The following is a 20790-nucleotide window of genomic DNA, read 5'->3' as shown; positions in this document are numbered from 1 at the left end:
CCCACACCAATACAGCCAGTGAAAGCCATGATATTTCTATAGAATAATGGAGAATTAACTTGGGAAACTAACCTGAAGCAAGCTTGGCACTGCTGGTTATGATGAGAAGACAAAGGATGAATTCAAATAATGGAGAAGCACTCAAATATCGGACAATTTTTATTTGATAAATTTCATAAATGTGAAAAGACTAGGGATGTACAGTCAGTACGGTATGGTTATTGATGATCAGACACTGAAAGGATGACCCTAGATGCCACAGAGTCTGCGGCCAACACTCGACACTGCTGCCATGTCTCCAGCTACTCACTCCTCACAAGAATCTAGCACTTGTCACCACAAACATATTATCAGGGATGGTTTATTTTTGTGGAATATCATTTTTGATGCACCTAGTGTGCATCAAACAGCACTTTAGTAATGCATCAATTTTATGTAAATGATTCATTTTAAAATAGAAATAAAAATGCCTATAAAGGGAAGTAAAAATTAATACAACATATATCTCTTTGGTTGACTAATTTATACCTGCTTATATTCCAAACTGGACAGGGTATACAAAAATAAAGAAGATTCCTTTTCCCCCCAGGCTCCAAACTTACTTTGAGGATTCTGTTTTTAGTTGTAAAGTTTTGGTAGCTTTAATCTCTGTCCAACAAGAGTCTCAAGCATCTCAGAAAAGTTCAGTTCCTGAATATTGTGCAAGAGAAATAACCTCAGTCCATTAGTATTAACTAATGACAGGGCTAACCACAGGTTTTTCCATAGGGCGATTTGTGTAGTTACAAATCTCAGGATAGATTTGTCTCAGAATATTACTCGGGTTTAGGTCAACTCTGGGAGCTTTCCTGCATTCCAGATTTCAGACCCAAAGAAGAGGTAGAGGCAACAAAACCATAAACTGTGCATCTCTCCGACCCCACAGCAATCCTTGACAGCTGCAGTTCTCACTGGCTCACAGCTAACTCTGGGCAAGTCTGTGATGCTAAAGCCAGGTAGGGTGCTGACTGGCAACTGTGCCAACTAACTTGATGTTTGCCATTATTTCCAGGTCTAGCCTTCAGATCTGAGACCACTGGGAAACTAACAGTAACATTTGGCATTTACTGTCCTTTGATAGAGAAAAGAAGTTGGTTATTAGTATTGACCTATCCAAAGACGTGGACAGAAATATGCAAGGGGAGCTCTTCTGGCATTTTGTAGTAAACTTTTATCATATAAACAATAGCACCAGAATACTACAAAACCAAAAGCAAACCAAAGCCTCCACTGCATTATCACATTCTTAAGTGAATACAAGAAAACCATGTTTTCGAGAGTAGATAATATTCCTCCCTGAAAGCAGTTGTTCTGAGCTACAAAGCAGAATGAGTATACCAGTGGATGTCTTATTTGTTTACTGTGGTGTTGGGGATGGAATCGAGGACTTCAAACACGTTGGCCAAACATTCTACCACTAAGCTATCCCCCAACCTATCCACTGTTATGTGGAATATAGGCTGCAGGTGTAGGCTTATGCTGGCATTTGAGCGTCTCGTAAGCATGCATAAAGCCATGAATTTGATCCTCAGCACCACTAAAAAAAAAAAAAAGAGGGCTGAAGAGATGGCACAATGGTTAAGAGTACTAACTGCTCTTTCAGAGGACCCAGGTTCAATTCCCAGAACCCACACGGCAGCTCACAACTGTCTGTATCTCCAGTTTTAGGAAATTCAACACTCTCACAGACATACACAGGCAAAACACCAATCAATGCGTATAACATTTTAAAAAATTATTAAAAAAAGAATAAAAAAGGAAGTCTTCTTAACTAAATAAAAATGATATAAAAATAAAAATTACTACCACTCAATACTAGGCCACATGTTGGCCAGCTGAATGCTGGTCTTCTCATGGTGACTTTGTAGTACTCTGTCAATAATCAACACCATAAGACATGGAAGGCATACCCATTCAATGTCATTTTGTTGCATGTATGCTCTTTATTCTAAGGGATAAAACATCTATTATCTTTCTATCATCTATTCCACTGAAGGTATATGTAATATATCATCTCTAGAATATAAATAAGAGTATTTTCAGAACAGGTCATCATAAATATAATTCTGTAATGTCTAAGTTAAAAAGGGCTATTTATGAAAGTTAATATTCAGATAACATGGATAATAATCTTGCATTAGTTAAACAGATAAGCAAACAGCTAATCTGCAAACAGACAGTTCTCATTACTCTGCGATTCTTGCCTTCCCAGCACAGGCCCGAAGTCCCACCCACGTGAGGAGCAATGAGCGGAGAGCTGCAGGCCAATCTCAAGCAATCACCATCTTCTCAGAGGAACTGACAAAAACTCACTGTTCTGTTTTCTATGACCTCAGGTGCACACAGAATCACATGCTCAGAGCTAGATGCCAGTTCTCTAGTAATCATTCACAAATCTTAAAACACTACTTCTTTTTTTAAAATTTTTTTTAATTTTTTTTTAATTTTTTTATTTTTTTGGAAAATTTATTTATTTAGTATACAATGTTCTGTCTGTATGCCTACAGGCCAGAAGAGGGCGCCAGACCTCATTACAGATGGTTGTGAGCCACCATGTGGTTGCTGGGAATTGAACTCAGGACCTTTGGAAGAGCAGGCAATGCTCTTAACCACTGAGCCATCTCTCCAGCCCCCTTAAAACATTACTTCTACATAAAACAATTAATTCTCAGTGATAGATATCTGCAAACTAAAATTTGAGATTCAAGAAATTAAGAATAATATGTCCGATTAATCATCCATAGCATACTGATTTATTGCTGATAAAATTCTTTTTTGCTGACAAAATTTAGCATCTTAGACTTGTTTTATTTTCATTCAACAACCATACTATACAATGAGAATGTATAATTCACTTTATTGTGGCAGTCTGCTTTAAATTAGATAACATACAATAACCTAAAAATAACAAGATTCTTAACAAAAATCCTTTATTGTAAAGGCTGGTTTACAGAAAATCAAGAGTAATCCTAAGTGGGACATGGAAAGATTTTATGGCTTATACTTTAATTTGTATAATTCAATGTATTTGCAATATATAAACACTGTTCATCTTGTTTTTTTATTGATACATCTGAACTTTAGAACATTGTTATAAAATTATGAACAGACTCTTTGGAGAGGGAGCAGGTAATTGGGGAGGGGGTGAAATATATTAGCCAGTTGAAGCATGCAGAAGATAGGACAGATTCAGTAAATTAAATGTGAGACAATGGTATCTATCTACCCACTACAGACTTTACAAATGTGACTACAAAAATGTTAGCAAACACCAATTTGAAGTGTAGTAATGGCTTTACCTCTGACTTGGACATGAGATGTCAAACTCCCTGTGCCCTTCTTAGATTAGCTTCCCTGGCTGTGTTACAGTTTCATTAAAGAAGTCTGGGGTCGGTCCAAGCTTTCAACCAACACTGAAGAAGACAATGGTTAGAAATGTGTTCTCCATATTTGCTGTGACTTAAGAAGCACAAATGAATTAACTACACAGGTCACTAAAGGACCAAATTCCTTAATATTCACATTAACTTTTCCCATGAAAAGCTTCAAATATAATCTAATAAAAAAAATAGAGTTCTCAAGGCAAATCTTTAGCATAATTTACAGAAGCAGATTTAAATAGAAGAGTCCCAAACCATACTAATCCTAAAAATACACACACCCAGGAGTTACCCTTTTCTTCTATCTTGATATTAAAGTATAGTGGCTCCAGCAAAGGCTGTAATGCCACCAGAAGTCCCTTGAGTGGAAGGGACAAACCAAACAAAGAGACTGGAAGTATCTCTTTATTTCCAAATTTTAGTAAGATCACATTCAAATGAAAGAGAATGGAGAAGGCCTGTTTCCTGTGGAACTCCAAGAAGCTCTCAACTCCTCCAGAGATTTCAGACAGTAACTTCAGAGCCAGTGTGGCCTCTTATAGAATGACCCCAAATCTGAGGACAGGGGAACTTGTCCTTTAACAAGTAGATGAGTCCATTGGGGAGAGAGTCAAGATGCTCCTGTCATTGGTATAGAAAGGATCCGATGCACTCCACAACCTTAAAGTAACAACAACAGAAAAGTTTGGCTCACCATACTCACGGTTAGTTGAAAACAAACAAACAAACTAACAACAAACCAGAACTAAAATGTGGGAACAAAATACAATTTAAATTTTAAAATAATCACCGATTTATTTCTAAATGCTAAAGAGTTCTTCAAACTAGCACTGAACCCTACTCTAGATTATACAAATGCTGAGAAAAATTATGCTGTTTAGTTAGCTATCATACAGAAATTAGCCCAAATCTACACATTCACTTTCAGCACATTTCTATAGGTAGTAAACATAAGGCGCTTTTGAAATCTTAGTAACTCAGTATGTAGTAAGTATACTATTAAGAATTTGCTGGGCGATGGTGGCACACGCCTTTAATCCCAGCACTCGGGAGGCAGAGGCAGGTGGATCTCTGTGAGTTCGAGACCAGCCTGTCTACAGAGCTAGTTCCAGGACAGGCTCCAAAGCCACAGAGAAACCCTGTGTCGAAAAACAAAACAAAACAAAACAAACAAACAAAAAAAAAGAATTTATACACATCCAGGTGCTAGAGAGATGAATGCTGGGGAACTGATAAAGGGTCTGCAATGCAAACACAGAACTTAAGTTTGGAACCCCAGCAACTACATAAAAAGCCGAGCATGGCCGTGGGAGCCTGTGATGCCAGCACTGGGCAGAGATAAGCAGGTTCCACAGGCAAACTGTGGGTACTGGGTTCAGTTGTGACCCGTCTCAATAAACACTGGGAGGACAACTGTGGGAGGCACTGACATCTACCTCCGGGTTCACATTAACTTTCCCCACGGAAAGCTTCAAATAATAAAAAGTCTAATAAAAAATAGGTTTCTCAAGGCAAATCTTTAGCGGAAAAATTTACAGAAGCAGACTTAAATAGGAGAGTCTCAAACCACACTAATCCTAAAAATACACATACCCAGGAGTTACTCCAGTTACTCCTTTGTCTCTCTCTCTCTCTCTCTCTCACACACACACACACACACACACACACACACACACACACACACAAATAGCAAAAAGTAAAAAAAAAAAAAAGAACAGCAGCAACAAAACCCCATACATTCAGTTTTACTGAAAATCAAGTCAGCTTATATTTTGACATTACAGAAAAAAAAAAAACATTACCTACTAAAAGCCTAAGAATGAAGCATTCATATTATTGGTCACTTTTGGGTATAAATTCTACTCTAAGGATTTCAGCTTAATCAGCCTGAATGTCATAAATGGTTAGCATCAGAAGACACTTGTAGATTCTTTACTAATCTGAAGAATTAACTACTGGCTGACTGTCAAGGCCTTAGGCTAAGCAATTCAATATATAATATTCACTTGCAGATGTCACTTTGAATTAGCTGGAATTAACCTAAGATGAAGTAAAAACTCCACAAACAATCTGCCATGCTTAAAACACATGCCCTTAGCCCAAGGACAGCATCAAAATTACCAAGTAATTTTATAAAAACTGAAAGCGTGTAACTTTAAACACACAGCATGCACCTCCTGCCAGTGTCTCCACCTCCCCTAGACAGGGTTAAAGCTAGAAGTCCTGACTCGTTTGTATCCAGCATCTTGTTTCCCAATGACTGACTCTGCATATAACGTAAGCCTAAGTCAGTGACTGACAGAAAGTAAGCAGAGTGGAGACTAACAGTAGTCTCATCTTCATGGTACTTAGAGAAGCCTGGGACCCTCACCTTGACTTAAGGAGAGTCTTGTTTACAACTCTCTCAAACACTGAGAACTCAAGCGGGCAGGTATTAGGCAGCCAAAAATTAGAAAGTAAATAAAAGTGAGAATATGAATACGTCTCACTGAGTATATGGGAAACAGTATCCCTTTAATTCTAACTGCCTATACTCCAATGCAGTAGAATGTCCAATTCTAATCTGCAAGACACTAGCATTTGTTTTTCCTCTTTTCAAACACTGCTTACAGAGAAAAATTATCAGGCAATGTATCTTTTGTTTTTCATCTTTTCAAAGCACACAAATTTACAAAAATTTAACAAATTATTAAACATCTGAAACATCTAGGAACTAATAACCTCTTCCTTTCCCTCACCCCCCCCCCCTTCCAGGTCCACCAACAAGGTAGGCAAGTGCTTTGAAATTAACTCCACCCTATCCCTCTATTACTTTTGAATTTTGACACAAGGTCTGTCTAAGTCATTTAGGAAGGCCTTGAACTTGCAATCCTTCTGCCCCAGCCTCCCAAGTGCTAAGATTATCAGTGTATACTACTATGATGGTTAGTATTAAACCTTGGTCCTCTGGAAGAGCAACCAGTACTCTCAACCACAGACCCATCTCTCCAGCCCTGAGATTCTTATTGCAATAAGAAAGTTACCAAATATTTTGTTCTTTGAAAGAGAATAATACTTTCATAACACTTATAGAACATGTCCTCCATATCAGGTTCTGGTCGAGTTGTCAGAGGTGTTCCAGGCCCGGAAATAAGTTTACCCTGTTTCGCTGGGTAAAGCCAGCGGACTCACTGCTATCTGCAGTTGCAAGTCTTTCTGTCCTTTTACAGGACACTCATCTGCAGTGAAATGTCGCACCTGCTGATATGGTTGGGACTACACCTTCCTACGACTCGCTCCAGCATTCTTCCAACAGACGTGCACGGGGTCTCTCCTGGGAAACAGCACATGGAGTCCAAGCACTTGACACCTGAATGTGCTTCAGCAAGCTGCAGAAGAACATAAGTTAGTTATTTATAGATCTGGACTTCACAAAACCATTATGAAATCAGAACAAGCATTTCAAACAAAGTGACTGATACAAACATACATGGCTTACTACAATATGGAAAGTACAGAATTCTTTGGTGTACACTCATAAATTTAAACATTTAAAAGCCTTGTGTCCTAATCAGAAACCCAGTTAAATAATGGTATAAAGATGAGTAGATAGGTGTTTAAGTCTGTATAAATTTATTATTTTGTCACTTAATTTGCTATGGTCAATTTGGCTTATATCAACTACAACCCTAACTCATACTGCAGTTTGCTTAGGTGAAATGTTCCTGCAATTATGATTAAAGAACAAATGTCCAGCAACTGAGAACAGTGGAGTATAAACTATCGTGAAGACTGGAAATTATCTGGCAGGATGTACATCATCTGTTAAGAATAAGATCAACAATACTGTAAGAACTTCAGTAGTGTTTCTTATATGCCGGGAACAAATACCCAGCACACAGTGAGTCTCAGCTGCCCTTCAAGGTTTTAAGCTGTGCTGAACAACTCGAAGGTGCCATCCATGCTGATTATCAAGTTATCTTTTTAGTACGGAGTAGGTGGCACATGGATTGAAATCTGTCAAGCAAGTTACTAGGACTAATAAGATTTAAAGTTGAATTTAACAAATTTATAAGATTTATATTGATTCAGGAATAAATAGGCTCAGCAAGATAATTCAACCCCACACTACTAACATTAATTAATTATTAAAATGGTCTGACTGTGTGGCTCAATGAATCCCAACCCTCTTGTATTTTTTTCTTCTGTTTGTTCCTTCTGTCAGGATCTCATTAGGCAGCTGGAACTCAGTGAATAGACCAGGCTAGCCCTGATATCACAAAATCCATCTACCTCTATCTTTTGAGTGCAAATTAAAAGAACTTATTTGAATTTATTTTCCTTTATGTATACAATGTCCTCTATGAGGAAGGATAAAATAAATTTGGTCAAGTTCTCATTTACAGGGTTGGGAATCACCATGTGCCATGTGAGGCATGGTAAAAGAAGACACTGTGGAAACTCACAATGGACAGAGACACACATATGAAATGTAAATAACCTGATATTCTGAAAGCAAGCAAATGGTGGAGTCCTATAATATCCATGTATGGAGTCCCTGCTCAGTCCAAGTGGTGGGAGTAGGACAGGGTTTCTTGTTTTCCAAGTGCCTGGTCACACCCAAACCCTGGGCTCTGCTAAGCACTGAGAAAGCAAACCTCATATATTCTTTAATTAACACATTGTGGTTTAGGACTTAGTTTAATGCACTACTACTTTAATTGTGTTCTGTGAGATATTTACATAAACATTTCATTTTAAAAAGGAGAGGTGTTCCTTTGACCAAATAGGTAGCTTGAGAAACACTAACCCAACGAAGCTTCAAACAGACTTTAGTGTCACAAATGTGCTTAAGCCTCAGCTGGTGCAGCCTAAGCCCACCATTTTGATCATGTTCTTTCTCCTCCCCCAACTCCTCAAAGATCCTCCCCACCTCCCTACCCACCCAACTTCATGTTCTCTCTCTCCTTCCCTCTTTCTCAAAAAAAAAAAAAAAAAAAAACCCCCAAAAAAACAACACAACAAAAACCCAGTAGGGCAAAAAATACCAAAACAATACAAGTATACACATACACATGTACACACACACACACACACACAAACCATGGAATCCATTTTGTGTTGGCCAACTACTCAAGGAACTGCTCCATTACCCCTGCAATGTACCAGGAAGCACTCACTACCATAGAAGTACAATAGAGGAATTCGGGTAATGCCGGCTTAGGTAACAGGTTCTCATCAGTTTAGGCTTTGCTGACTCCTGTGCTCCCACACGATCATGCTGAGGTGAAGCACTGGACTCAAGCTTCTTTCCTGATGGGAGGATGTCCCCCCTCCCCCCCGCCGCCATAAGCTCCTCACCAGCCGAAGTGGGTGCTGTTCATCCTGTTAATGCTACTATCTCACTCCAATGGGAAGGAATCTCTCTGGATTCTGTTTACTGGTTTGCAGTATCCCTTGAATGGTAGAAACCCTGAAAGTCAACTGAGAAGGCACCATCGTAGTTCTGAGATGAAGCAACCCTGCACTCATCTAGTGAGGTGAGGGTAAGGGAAAGGGAAAGGTGAAAGGTCAGCACAGCAGTGTGAGGCACAGTGAGACTGGCGACTCAAGGCTACCCCGCAAAGACTGTCACCGGGTATGAACCAAGTGTTTCTGACCTGGGAGAGACAGAGTTAAGAAAATTTGGAGCATATTTAATCACAAGCATAGCATCATTTTTATCACAGGCTTAACAGTATTGGTACTAGAAGGAAAGGGTATTTAAAAAAAACCTAAAACTTGATCTTTGGCACTTTATTTAGGAAGTACCGAGCTATCCCAAGAACTGGAACTTCAAGCTTAATGTCCTACATTTTGCTCATAGCTGCTATTCAGCCAACTGACAAAGTCTCCCCGAAAGTCACAGCCACAGCCACTTGCATGCTAGTGTCCATCTATGTGCAACGTAACGTTAGAATTTGTATCTGGCTTTAGGAATCTGTCCTACACCACATAAACCTATGGCCAAATGTTAAATCCTACACATCCAAGAGAGCAAGTGTTTCAAAACTAGTATATATAATGCCCTTTTCAGGTTATCTAGTGAAAGAAATAAAAGCACCCTCCAAAGAAACAAAACAAACAGTAACGAGAAAAATTCAGATGCATTGTAAACACTGAATACTGCACAGCTCTCCACAGAAAGCCCTCCCCAGCAAACCACCATGCTTTATCACTTTGCTAGAGGGACATCACCTATCTCCATATCCAGGAAGAGCTCAGGGGAGAACCTAGAGTTACAGCAGCCAGTAGTTCATTCAATGTATTAAGAAGGGAGATATATATATTACGATTTATGGAATCACAAAAATTAATGGTGTGAGATCTCATCTGGTTGCACCAAGAATAAGCTCTGAGCATAGCAGACATCTGATCATTAATTAGTAGGTCACACTCTTCTGTTACACTTGATTCCAGGTTCCTAGGCAACATCCCTTGACTTCACCCCACGGATGCTCAACATGGCTATGGCTGCCTAGTGAAAAATATCCATTTTTATAGATTTTGACTTCTGATATAAATTCTGACTTATTATCCTTGCTTCCACATCAATGGAATTAATATATATATGTATAAACAAGCAACATATATATGTATATATACATATATATCTATATGTACCTTGTCTAGACTTAAGGTTTGTTTTTAGAGAAATGTTCTCTTTTTGATGTGAAATCAGATAAAAAAATTATTGCTGAATTTCAAATTTTGTTAAAAATCACAAATTTTCTAAAAAAAAAAAAACCGAGAGCGTTCTCTTTTCATAAGAGAGCTGGCGATCTTATTCCAAAACTCCTGGATCCAGAACCTGTTTCCAGCTTACAGTTTTCTTAGTCACCCTTCAGTTCTCCCCTCTAAGTGAAACAAACAACTCCAAAATGATAAAGCTTTGAAAGACATTTACAACATAAATGAAATATCTCCACGTTGTCTTGGGAGCTTTCTAGAGAGGTATTTCTATACATGTTGCCTCATTTCAACACAAAAATAAGCATATAATTAAAAACTACATTGACTGGGAGCTGAGGAGAGAGCACAGCAGGCAAAGAGTTTGCTGTGCAAGCATGAAGACTGCACTAGAACCCCAGCGCCCATAGAAATGGCCTGAGGGCAGCAGCTGTCTGTAACTCCAGCAATGGCAAAGTGGACAAGGGCGCCTTTTCCTAGAGTAAGCTGGCTGGCTAAATCAGTTGAAACAGATAAAATAGAGAGAGAGAGAGAGAGAGAGAGAGAGAGAGAGAGAGAAACAGACCCACCCTGCTGAATAAAGTAGAGACAGACTGAGGATAACCACCAGGATTGACGTGGGCCCTCCACACACGAACATGCCTAAACACCCCCAGACACATGCACACATACTCCACATATGCAAACACACCACAATATACAAAAATAAAAATATAAAAAAACTGTATTATTATATAAACATTTTAATAACTGACTTATTACTAGTTTCAGAGGAGACTGGAGAGCTCTTTTATATATATATATATAATATGTTTATTCAACTCGTTTTTTAAAAATATATGCTGGGAATTTAGGTTAATGGAGAGCATCAGTATTTGTTAAACATTAAAATTCCCCAATATAATGGAAAGAGTAAGTTCATATCTTAGGTGAAAAGAAGAAACTTGACTTATAAATTCCAGGGTCTCACGGATCCCAGGCTGACCTTGAACTCTTTCCTGACCCTTCTGACTCCACATCCTAAGTGTCAAGACTGAAGTACATGCCACCATGCCCAGTTTATGCAGTGGTGGGACTGCGCTCAAGGCTTTGTGCAGGCTAGGCAAGCACTCTACCAACTGAGCTACATCTTCAATCACCTAACTATAATCTCTTGAAACATAACAAAGTGAAAATTTAGAATTCATTTAAATTTCTTCTGAATTACTACTGCTACTGGTACTATTACTGATTGAGAACCAATTAACTGCCCTCACTGAGGGCTATTTGATAAAGGAATTTCACTTTAAGTCTCATGGAATAATTCATATTTTTCAAATTACTGTATATGTTCCTTGATCAGATTTATATTCTAAGTGCCTTTGTCTTCAGGTTTCTTGATTTGCTTATTCTAGATGAGCTACAGTATCTTCTTAAACAGAAATCACAATAAAATGACAATTAAGGAAAAAGAGAATGACTGGTGTAGTATTTATAAGTACTACAAACAAAAATGTTCATATCCTAATTATACCTCGAAGTAGCTTGGATTTATTGTTCAAAAGAGGAGCAACCTATTCCCATAAAAATCAATACTTTTAAGATTTACTTATTTCATATGAGTGTTTTGCCTGCATCTATGTATGTGTGTGTACCATGTACATGTCTAGGGATGGTTGTGAGTCACCATGTGGGTGCTAGGGACCAAACCTAGGTCCTCTGCAAGAACAGCAAGTATTCTTAACCACTGAGCCATCTGCAGCCCCAACAATTAATGTTTCTATAGAGATACAACTAGGAAAATATATGGAAAGACACCTCTGTTAAATGCCAGTTAATGGAAAGCCAGTCACTCAGTCTAAGCACACTTGCTCATTTGATTATTCAACTCCAAGAGAGGAGGACTTCAGTAATTCAGTGTCTCTATTAAAATGCATAAAAATTACACAATTACATCTTCAAAGGAGGTAATGATTTCAAAATGATGAGGTATGACATACTTTCAAAAAAAGTGGAAAGGAATAACTTCTGGACTGAGATAACAGGCTGTGAAAACACCGTACTATGACAGAATCTGAAGTGAAGTGTGATTTATCACTGTAGATCCCAAGAAACATGAATAAGAAATTCAGGATAAACATGAAAAATGAAGGGATACAAACAAGGAAAAGAACTAAGCCAAAACAACAGAAGAGGACCAGGGAAAAATCAGTACAGTGGAATGGAAATGTGATGCCCATTCTCCATGGTATACCCCAAACATGAGAATACAGTATAGGAGTCCCCAAGAAGGCCCAACAAAGTACTACCTAGTGCACGCAACAACTGTCCTGCTGGCTGCAAGCCTCAGCTAGCAGGTGCCTACTGTCCTCCCCTCTGTGCTGGCTTTCAGCAAATTCATATGCTGAGCCGACTGAACCCTTATCTTCTTCCATCTAGAAGGACAGAAAAGCAGTAAGTCTTATATTCAGAATAATACTCTCATAGCAGTTTAAAATCAAAGCAGTAGTTTGGTCTACAATCTGTGGGGCACAGATGTAAGTTCACACAACAGCACAGTTACTGTCACAGGACAGAGAGAGCCAAGAAGCTTCTTGGAGAATATAGCAAAGCATACCATATAAAGACAGTGCAAAGCTCTGAGAAGCACACAGCCTAGTAAAAGCCAAGTTTCCTTTGGTTAAATTCTATTTCTTCTGTAAAACTCAGTGTCACCAAGATTTAGCATTTGTTTTCTCATCTGCACTCTCATTAGGTCACTGCTCTACTTTTAACTGGACTGGAGAGCAGAAGGGTCACATGACCATAAACAGCAGCTGTAGAAAGAGGGCATAATTTACTTGTTAATAAAATTAAGTTGAAATATTTCTTTAGGGAATGTTAACTTACAAACATAGATTTAATTTTTTTATGTGTATGAGTGTTTTGCTTGCATGTATGAATGAGGCTGGTGCCTGTGGAGCCAGAAGAGGGTGTTGGATCCCCTGGAACTAGAGTTACAAATAGTTGAAACACCAGGTGAGTGCTGGGTACTGAACCCATGTCCTCTGAAAGAACAGCCATTGCTCTTAACCACTGAGCCCTCTTGATATCAAGCCCAGCAAAGGTCAACTTGTTTCTCTCTGGATTTGGCTTAGAATAGTATCTTCTTATTGTTTTTCTTTGCTGCTGATTTGAAGTGAACAGTGTAAAACATCCGTGTGCTCTGTAACGATCCTAGACTCCTAGGAAGGGGAACATGCGGAGATGCACATATTGCAACACACTAGAAGGAGCAGAGTGTGGCACCAGCGCTCAGGCCAGCTGTGAGGAGAGCAGTAGATTCTTCTTCAGTGACATCTCACCCAAAGGTCCTGTTTTTACGGCAATCTTTCCGACGAATGTTAATGTTACTAGTTTATTACAATATTATAATACCTGGGATCTCATTGCATTTTGCTTTTCTCATTCTTTTATGTCTAGTATTGCTTTTTAAAAAAGGGGTTGTTTTAAGACAAAATATGTAAAACTACAAATTCACAACAATATGATTAATCACAGTGTAAGTTATCATCCTTTAACAAGAGCTGGCCTATGTTCTTTTATATAATAAACTCTTCTATTGGCAGGCCTTTAATATAAAATAGATAGCCATTGATTATAGAAAATTAGCTATTCAAAAAAGTGAGGGATACATATTTGCGTCAACCAAAAGTAAAAATCAAACCTTCATTACAGATCTTATAAATATAAAAAATTATTTACCATTCATTTGCTATACATAATTATTGTAGCTATCATTCAAAGAAAAATATCTGAAAAAATTTAAAAGTAGGAATTAAAAACACAAAAAGGTTAGTAAAACTTTAAAACACCTTTTAAATTATAAACTCATATCACCTGACAGTTAAATGGTCTTATATCAAAGGTATTCATTTGATCAAGTGAATACACACAAATTAGAACTTTTGAGAATAAAAAATAATTTAAAATACACATAATTGTCAGACTGGTGGCATATGCTTTTAATCCCAGCATTCACGAAGCTGAGACAGGTACATCTCTGTGAGTTTGAAGCCAGCCTGGTGTACATAATGAATTCTAGTACAGCCAGACACCCTGTTTCAAAACAAACAAAAAGCAAACAAACGTATTTTTTTTGACATTTTATAATACCAAAAGTTCTAGGATTTCAGCTTGCATTTCCTTCCATTAAAAGACATCTTGAGGCTAGGTTTTTTTTTTTTTTTTTTTTTTTGGTAAACTTCCAAATTGGCATGGCTGTGGAGGTAAGAGTTAAATATAAGATATAAAATATATATTTCAACTTATAGATGCAGTAAAAAACAGCCAAGATGTAAGATACTTATGTAGCCACTGTAGTATACAAAGACACACACACACACACACACACACGCGTATTTATATTACAGATTAAGGCAAGACAAAAACATAAGCAACTCTTACAAGTTATTACAACTTAGGTTTAAACTTCGTGATGACTTTTTAAGTACCCGACATGCAGGAGCACACGCATGACTATGACAACATGCAGGAGCATACACGCATGACTATGACAAGCAGAAGCATTAGAATTATGCTAGAAAAAATAGGTGTGACATATGTAACAAGGTACAGTTCTCTGTCCTCATGTTTAATTTCCATCTGAATTTTCTTTTTGAAGAAGAATGAATGTCATTTTAAAATTTTAATATATGTATTAATTAAGGTCAAATTAGAGACAGAGCTGTGCTAACAAAAATACTTGACTCTTTATTGATGCATCTGCCCATCTTTTGAATATTATTTAATTGACCTTTGCATGCATAAGGGTTACAAGGATCTACTCCTACTCTACCTAAGTTTGCTCAGCTGATTCCTTGCCCTCGACAAAGGCTGCAGTGCGATGAACTCGTCACTTAAAGCAACTGTGTTGGAGTACATCTATAAGTGGACAGAAAAGGGATGGGACACACACAAGTCAGTGAGCTGTATTCATCATCCGGGAGACAGACACAGGACAAGCTTTGTAAATACCAAACACCTGTTCCCACAAGAGCAGAAAATATGCACGGTATGCACACAACTGGTATTGTAGAATGCATGCCTTAAAAAAATTCTTATTCTGAAGAAAAAAGCACTTAGAATAAATGCTGGCAGCACTCCCTTTGATGTGACTTTTCTTGTTATATCTGATAAGCAATGAGGCATCTGACAACTTAGTAGCCATTTCTGCATCATTTGAAATCAGAAGGGACAGTAGAAGCTGAAGTGAATACTGCTTACAGGAAAGGAGTAATATCACATTTGTGATATAAATGACATTTACTGTCACAGCATAAAAAGGAAAGAGAAGAAAAAACACAAAATGACAGCAACAGGCTAGAAGACCCATGAATAGAAGTAAAACTTTCCTTCCTTTGCCCAAATGAGAACAACCAGAAAAATCTCATTTATCATTGGATACTAATTTATATAGAAAAAAGGGAAAATTATTCTGACTTCACATATGATAATTTAGTGTAAATTCCCTTTTTAATAAATTTTAACTTATGTTAAAATAAATATATAGAATATTTTTAACATAAGTAATATCATACCTTTTGAATCAGTAGGCAATCCCTATGAAAATACACTTGAAACTTTCAAACCATAGAATTTAGGACAAATGCAAATAAATGTTACTATGTTGTTACTCAACCTTTTGGGGAAATATACTATAGATTACAGGGTGAGACAAACTATCCTCCATAAAAATCTAGAAAAGTGGAGCTGGAGCAAAGGTTAAGCACACACACTTCTCATGATGAGAAGCTGAGTTCAGTTCCCAGCACTCACTCTGGGTAGTTCACAACCACCTGGAACTCCATCTCCAGGAGATCCAACTCTCGCTTCTGGCCTCCACTGGCACCTGAAATCATGTGCGCATACCCCCATACATATACATACAATTGAAAATTAAAAACAAAATCTTTAATTTGAAAAGCCTAAAAAATACAATAAAAATTTTAAAGTAATACTTTGACTATATTTATGTCTAAAGATAAAAATAAGATAAATCCTTCAGATATAGAGTTAAATAACATATTGTAGAATGGAATTCTGTACCTGCTCATGCACATATACACACAGGCAGACACAAAAATCATGTAACTTTTCTCAGCACCATTCAGAAATCAGTATGACAAAGTAATATCTCATCCTCACCATTTTATACTGCACCAAATACACATTCACTAGAATTATATTGCCAAACTAATAAAATGATAAGTAAATGCTGAAGTGACCAATGGAACCATTTCTTTAGCACTTACTGTGCTTAAATATACTTTCATTTAATCCTTACTGCAAAGGAAATGAAGGATATTTCTATCATAATTTCACCAATGGTACTGGTCCCCAAATATCATATCCCTAAGCATTACCATACTTAATGTCTGCTGGAGTGTAATGACATGCTAGACACCTTAGTCATAGCTAGTCGATGTAATACTGTGGCATTTGAAGTGGATTTAGTACTATGATCATCTGGACATAACTTGATAGTTTGGTATTTAAATTATAATTACTAGCAGCCATAGAAAATTAATAGAAAAAATAAGAAAAAATTAAAACAACAGACTTAAAACTACTGGAGATGCTTTGCTATAGGAAGAGGTATTTTCCAACAGAAGCACTCTGTAATTGTAGTTACAGCGCTCTGTTCCCACAGGAGTACTGAGTATGAAAGTGCGTACCTGTGCCTTTTCTGTCCCTGTTGGATGAAGGTGTCGGTCAAACACTTTCTTCACAACATCAAGGAACAGACAAGTAACAACCATGAGGAGTATGGCAAACCACACCGGTCCACTTGACAGGAGCTGAATAAATACAAAGTACATATTCTGGGAGCCCAAAAATGGCCTGCAAAGAAAGATAGTAGACTCATTAAAAGCAAACACTGGCTATGCATAGTATCACATGCCAGTATTCAAAACACATGCAAGAGTAGGCAGAACCCTGGGTTTGAGGCCTACACACAGTGAGATGTTGTGTTAGAAACAAACAAGTGAAATAAAAATTTAACAAGTTAAATCAAGACATCAGCAAAACTTAAATAACTGAAAGTAACAATTTTAAGAGTGCCAGGAAAATTTTCTAAATTGAAACTGGAAAACTTAAATAAACTAATGAAATGGATTAAAATGTAAAATCCAGTTTAATTATTTTTAACAATTATAATTTTTATTAATAGGGGAATGGCAAGCTATTAACTAGATCACCCTAGTTTCCTGGCAAGTTATAAAAGGAATAATGAAGACTAGACTGATGTAGACTACAGAAGTAATGCGTGAGGAAATACTTTCTACTGACTACAAAGGAAACACCGGGACAGGTAAAGCGCTCGCTGTGCAATACAGACAACCTGAACTCTCCTGGAACCCAGGAAAGGTAAAACATGAGAACTGGTGCTGCAGAGTTGTCCTCTGATGTCCACATGGCTGTCATGACAACAATGGTGACGATGACAATGACGACAACCACCACCACCCTCCTGATTATCCAGATCTCAGACCGAATGCTAAGTTTTTCTTTAAACACACAGAGATGCTACATCATGGTATTATAAAGGTATCCTTTTTGGGTTTTTGTAATTATCAACTTCTAGAGACTATAGGGAATATAGAAACAATTAGGGCAAGGTTTACAGACAAACAATATGCATACGTGTGCTCTTTTGTGACCCTTTTATGGAAGGTAATGATCAGTCAATTCAAGTTGTTTGAGCTTACCTTTAAAAAGTTTTGCCTGGTAAGTGTACCTAAGGTATAATAGACACATGTAATGTATATGCTTTCCAAAAGAAAGGTACCAGTTGACCATCACTTACCAAAAAATCTTAGAGAAGCATAATTGTTAATCTTTCAAAAAGCCTACTAATGATCTACATTTAATGAAGATGAAGCATACTATTAACCTTTGAGAGAGATGCTATCAAAAAAAAGCTAATGGGTTTTTATGACATTATACACATGAGAAAATAATTTAAAAATAATATGATTAGTATAAAGAACATTACTAATGAAGTCAGACAGATGGCTTATGGCCTAGCTTTCTTCTGTTTTCATGTAGAAAAATGAGGACAATAGGATTATTATGAAGATCAATTCAAAGGAATGAACTTACCAGCATAGTTTCTAAGAACTATTAGGATCAGAATTTGGTCATCAAGGAACCCACCATAATAAATGTTCACTATAGTTAAATCAACATAATTAAGACATAGTGTAATCACTCACCAGAGAATCCCACCATAAAACAAAGAAAATATAAAATAAAATATAATAGATCCCCAAGTGACAAGATGGTTGATCCAGGTCCAGAAATGAGTTTCCAAAGCCATCTAAAAGAAAAAAAAATGTTTTAGCAATATAAAGTAATTTAGTTTAACTTCCAGATAAAACTTAAGAATTACACATATCAATTATAGATGTCTAGAAGGTCCTATCCCCATAGCACAGTTCCTTAGAAGGCACAAGAGTCTCATAGGAAATAGTGTAGTATTTTCCTTCTGAGGGAAAGCAGGATTAAATATCATGTAATGATATTACCTTAACTCCAAGGCACAAAATACACTGTGCTATTTTAGATGATATACAAAGAAGCAAAATTAGCAACTGAAACTATATGAAGCTTTCAAACAGAGAGAAGAATTTATAGCAATATTTAAATGAATGATTAAAATTAGTGAAACCATATACTGTAAAAAATCAAAAGGGAAACTATATATGAGATATACAGACAAAGTCTGCAGTTTCCTAATGTGGTGGCATACCTTTACTGTGACCGTAATCACCATGACTGTGAAGACCAGAGTACCAAACGTCCAGTTTCCAGACATCTAAACACAAGGAACAGAGTAATATGGTATATATATATATATATATATATATATATATATATATACACACACACACACACATATATATACATATACACACACATATATAAGCATGATATTAATTCCACTGTAAGATAAAAGTAATTTTACTCTTTATAAAAATTATCTGAATTATTTCATATATATATATATATATATGAACTCTGACAATATTAATAAAGTTACAAGAATGAAGACAACAATAATGAGGCTTTATTATGTATGGTAACTATTCTGGATAATGACCCTTTGGGTAATACCAGAAATCCAAAGATGGTTCAGAATTCAGAGCTGTGTATCAGATTGTTTTTACTTAGGATGATATAGTTGTGATTGCTTTATTCCTGTGCCCCTGCAAAAACGGTAATAAAACCTTGCTTGACCCACAGTTATTTTCTGAAACATTTCTAACCAGAAGTTAAAATAGGAAGTTTGCTATCATGTGTCTGGATAAAAAATCTTAGTAAGCAAAAAAAAAAAAAAAAAAAAAAAAAAAAAAGTCTTTAAACTTTAACCAGTACCTGAAAAAAAAAAAATGGCCAGTGGAACTATTCTTCAAATGATTCCATATAAAAAATGGAATTTATCTGTAAGTAATTCAGTCAGAAGTATTTTTTGGTCTTTATAGACCAACTTACAAAGTCCATCAAATGCAGAATCCCAAAGGAATATCATTATCTTATTTCTATATTAAGACCGTAAGTATGCACTTATATGAATTTAGTTTATGAAGCAGTGATAATCCTGACACTCATTTAGATTTATGTAAAAGGCTGACTTGTTCTTTAATGTACACATGTCTATAGTGATTACTTGACAAATTACTTAAGCTCCCTGACTCCTTACATCATTTGTAAAATGAGGGTAAATCTCACAGATGTTAGTAAAATTTAAAGTATCCAAAAAGGATAAAGTTTCTAGAACATAAAAAGTGAATGGTAAATATATATGATTAACAATGAAGGAGCAATTAGCATTCCTTTATTTGAGGGTACCTTGTCATCCACCAAGAAGATACAAAATGTAGAAATCCTATTGAATCAACGCTTATTTCTCAGTCTTTAAATATGCAGACTTGGAAATGCTAAAGTCAATGGTATCAGCTGGAATCCTCGAGTGGCAGTGCCTTCAGGAATATGGCGGCAGGGGGCAACTTTGACCTCCAGTAAGAAGTCCATTGTCCTAATCTGAGGGTCTGAGTTTACTTAAGACATGCTATGCTGTATTTCCCTAGAAAGAGGGCAGACAGCATTTTGCTTGTGTAAGTCACACTTGGTGACTTCTTCGGAGGGTGAGGAGTAAGCTCATAAAGACCAGCTTTCTGCACGTTGACATCCCATTCAACTACAGGTGAGGCAGAAAGCATTTGGGGGTCAGGCTATGGAGAAGTGATTTACACATTCATATTTATCAACATTTTAATATTTTTTAAGCATTCTCACTTTTTTTTACCTGGCCATTTCCAAGCAGAGATGTATCTTTCCCCACGAGAAAATAGGATCCAAAAAAGAAAATGAAGGCGTGGCTGAAACCCAGGATGGTCCAGTAAAGAAATGCTTTAATGCTCAAGAGACGGTTTTTACTAATGTCCCTACAATTATTTTTTAAAGAAAAAGGAACACATTAAGATTAATTTTTTAATCTTCTAGGCAATTAATTTAAACTGATAATTTAAATAGGATTTAAGATGACTAAAATTATCAGCATAAAGAATAAACCTAAATTTGCAAACAATCATTTCTAGTAATTTATAACAGCTGAGAGTTCATATAATGGATTCTAATA

General features: G+C 36.7%; 1 protein-coding gene across 4 annotated transcripts in view; it reads right to left on the bottom strand.

The window, feature by feature from the left end:
* Positions 1 to 2876: 2876 nt before the first annotated feature.
* Positions 2877 to 20790, bottom strand: part of Atp11b (ATPase phospholipid transporting 11B (putative)) — a 93502-nt gene continuing 75588 nt past the window's right edge. The window contains exons 25-31 of one of the 4 annotated variants that reach the window (XM_041658978.1): positions 20458 to 20596; positions 18901 to 18966; positions 18365 to 18468; positions 16823 to 16988; positions 14944 to 15029; positions 6657 to 6787; positions 2877 to 4079 (exon numbers count right to left, since the gene is read on the bottom strand). In XM_041658978.1, the coding sequence (XP_041514912.1) occupies positions 6685 to 6787; positions 14944 to 15029; positions 16823 to 16988; positions 18365 to 18468; positions 18901 to 18966; positions 20458 to 20596 (664 nt within the window). In that variant the 3' untranslated portion in view covers positions 2877 to 4079; positions 6657 to 6684. Of the gene's footprint in view, positions 4080 to 6655; positions 6788 to 12415; positions 12542 to 14943; positions 15030 to 16822; positions 16989 to 18364; positions 18469 to 18900; positions 18967 to 20457; positions 20597 to 20790 lie in introns of those variants that run through there. The other 3 variants (XM_041658979.1, XM_041658975.1, XM_041658980.1) reach the window with 3 other exon arrangements.

This window comes from Microtus oregoni, unplaced genomic scaffold (genome assembly GCF_018167655.1).
Source record: "Microtus oregoni isolate MIOR12 unplaced genomic scaffold, Mior012 000010F_ref0000083, whole genome shotgun sequence".
Classification (NCBI taxonomy): Eukaryota; Metazoa; Chordata; class Mammalia; order Rodentia; family Cricetidae; genus Microtus; species Microtus oregoni.
Note: the sequence above shows the minus strand (reverse complement) of the source record. Positions and strands in the feature narration are given on the sequence as shown.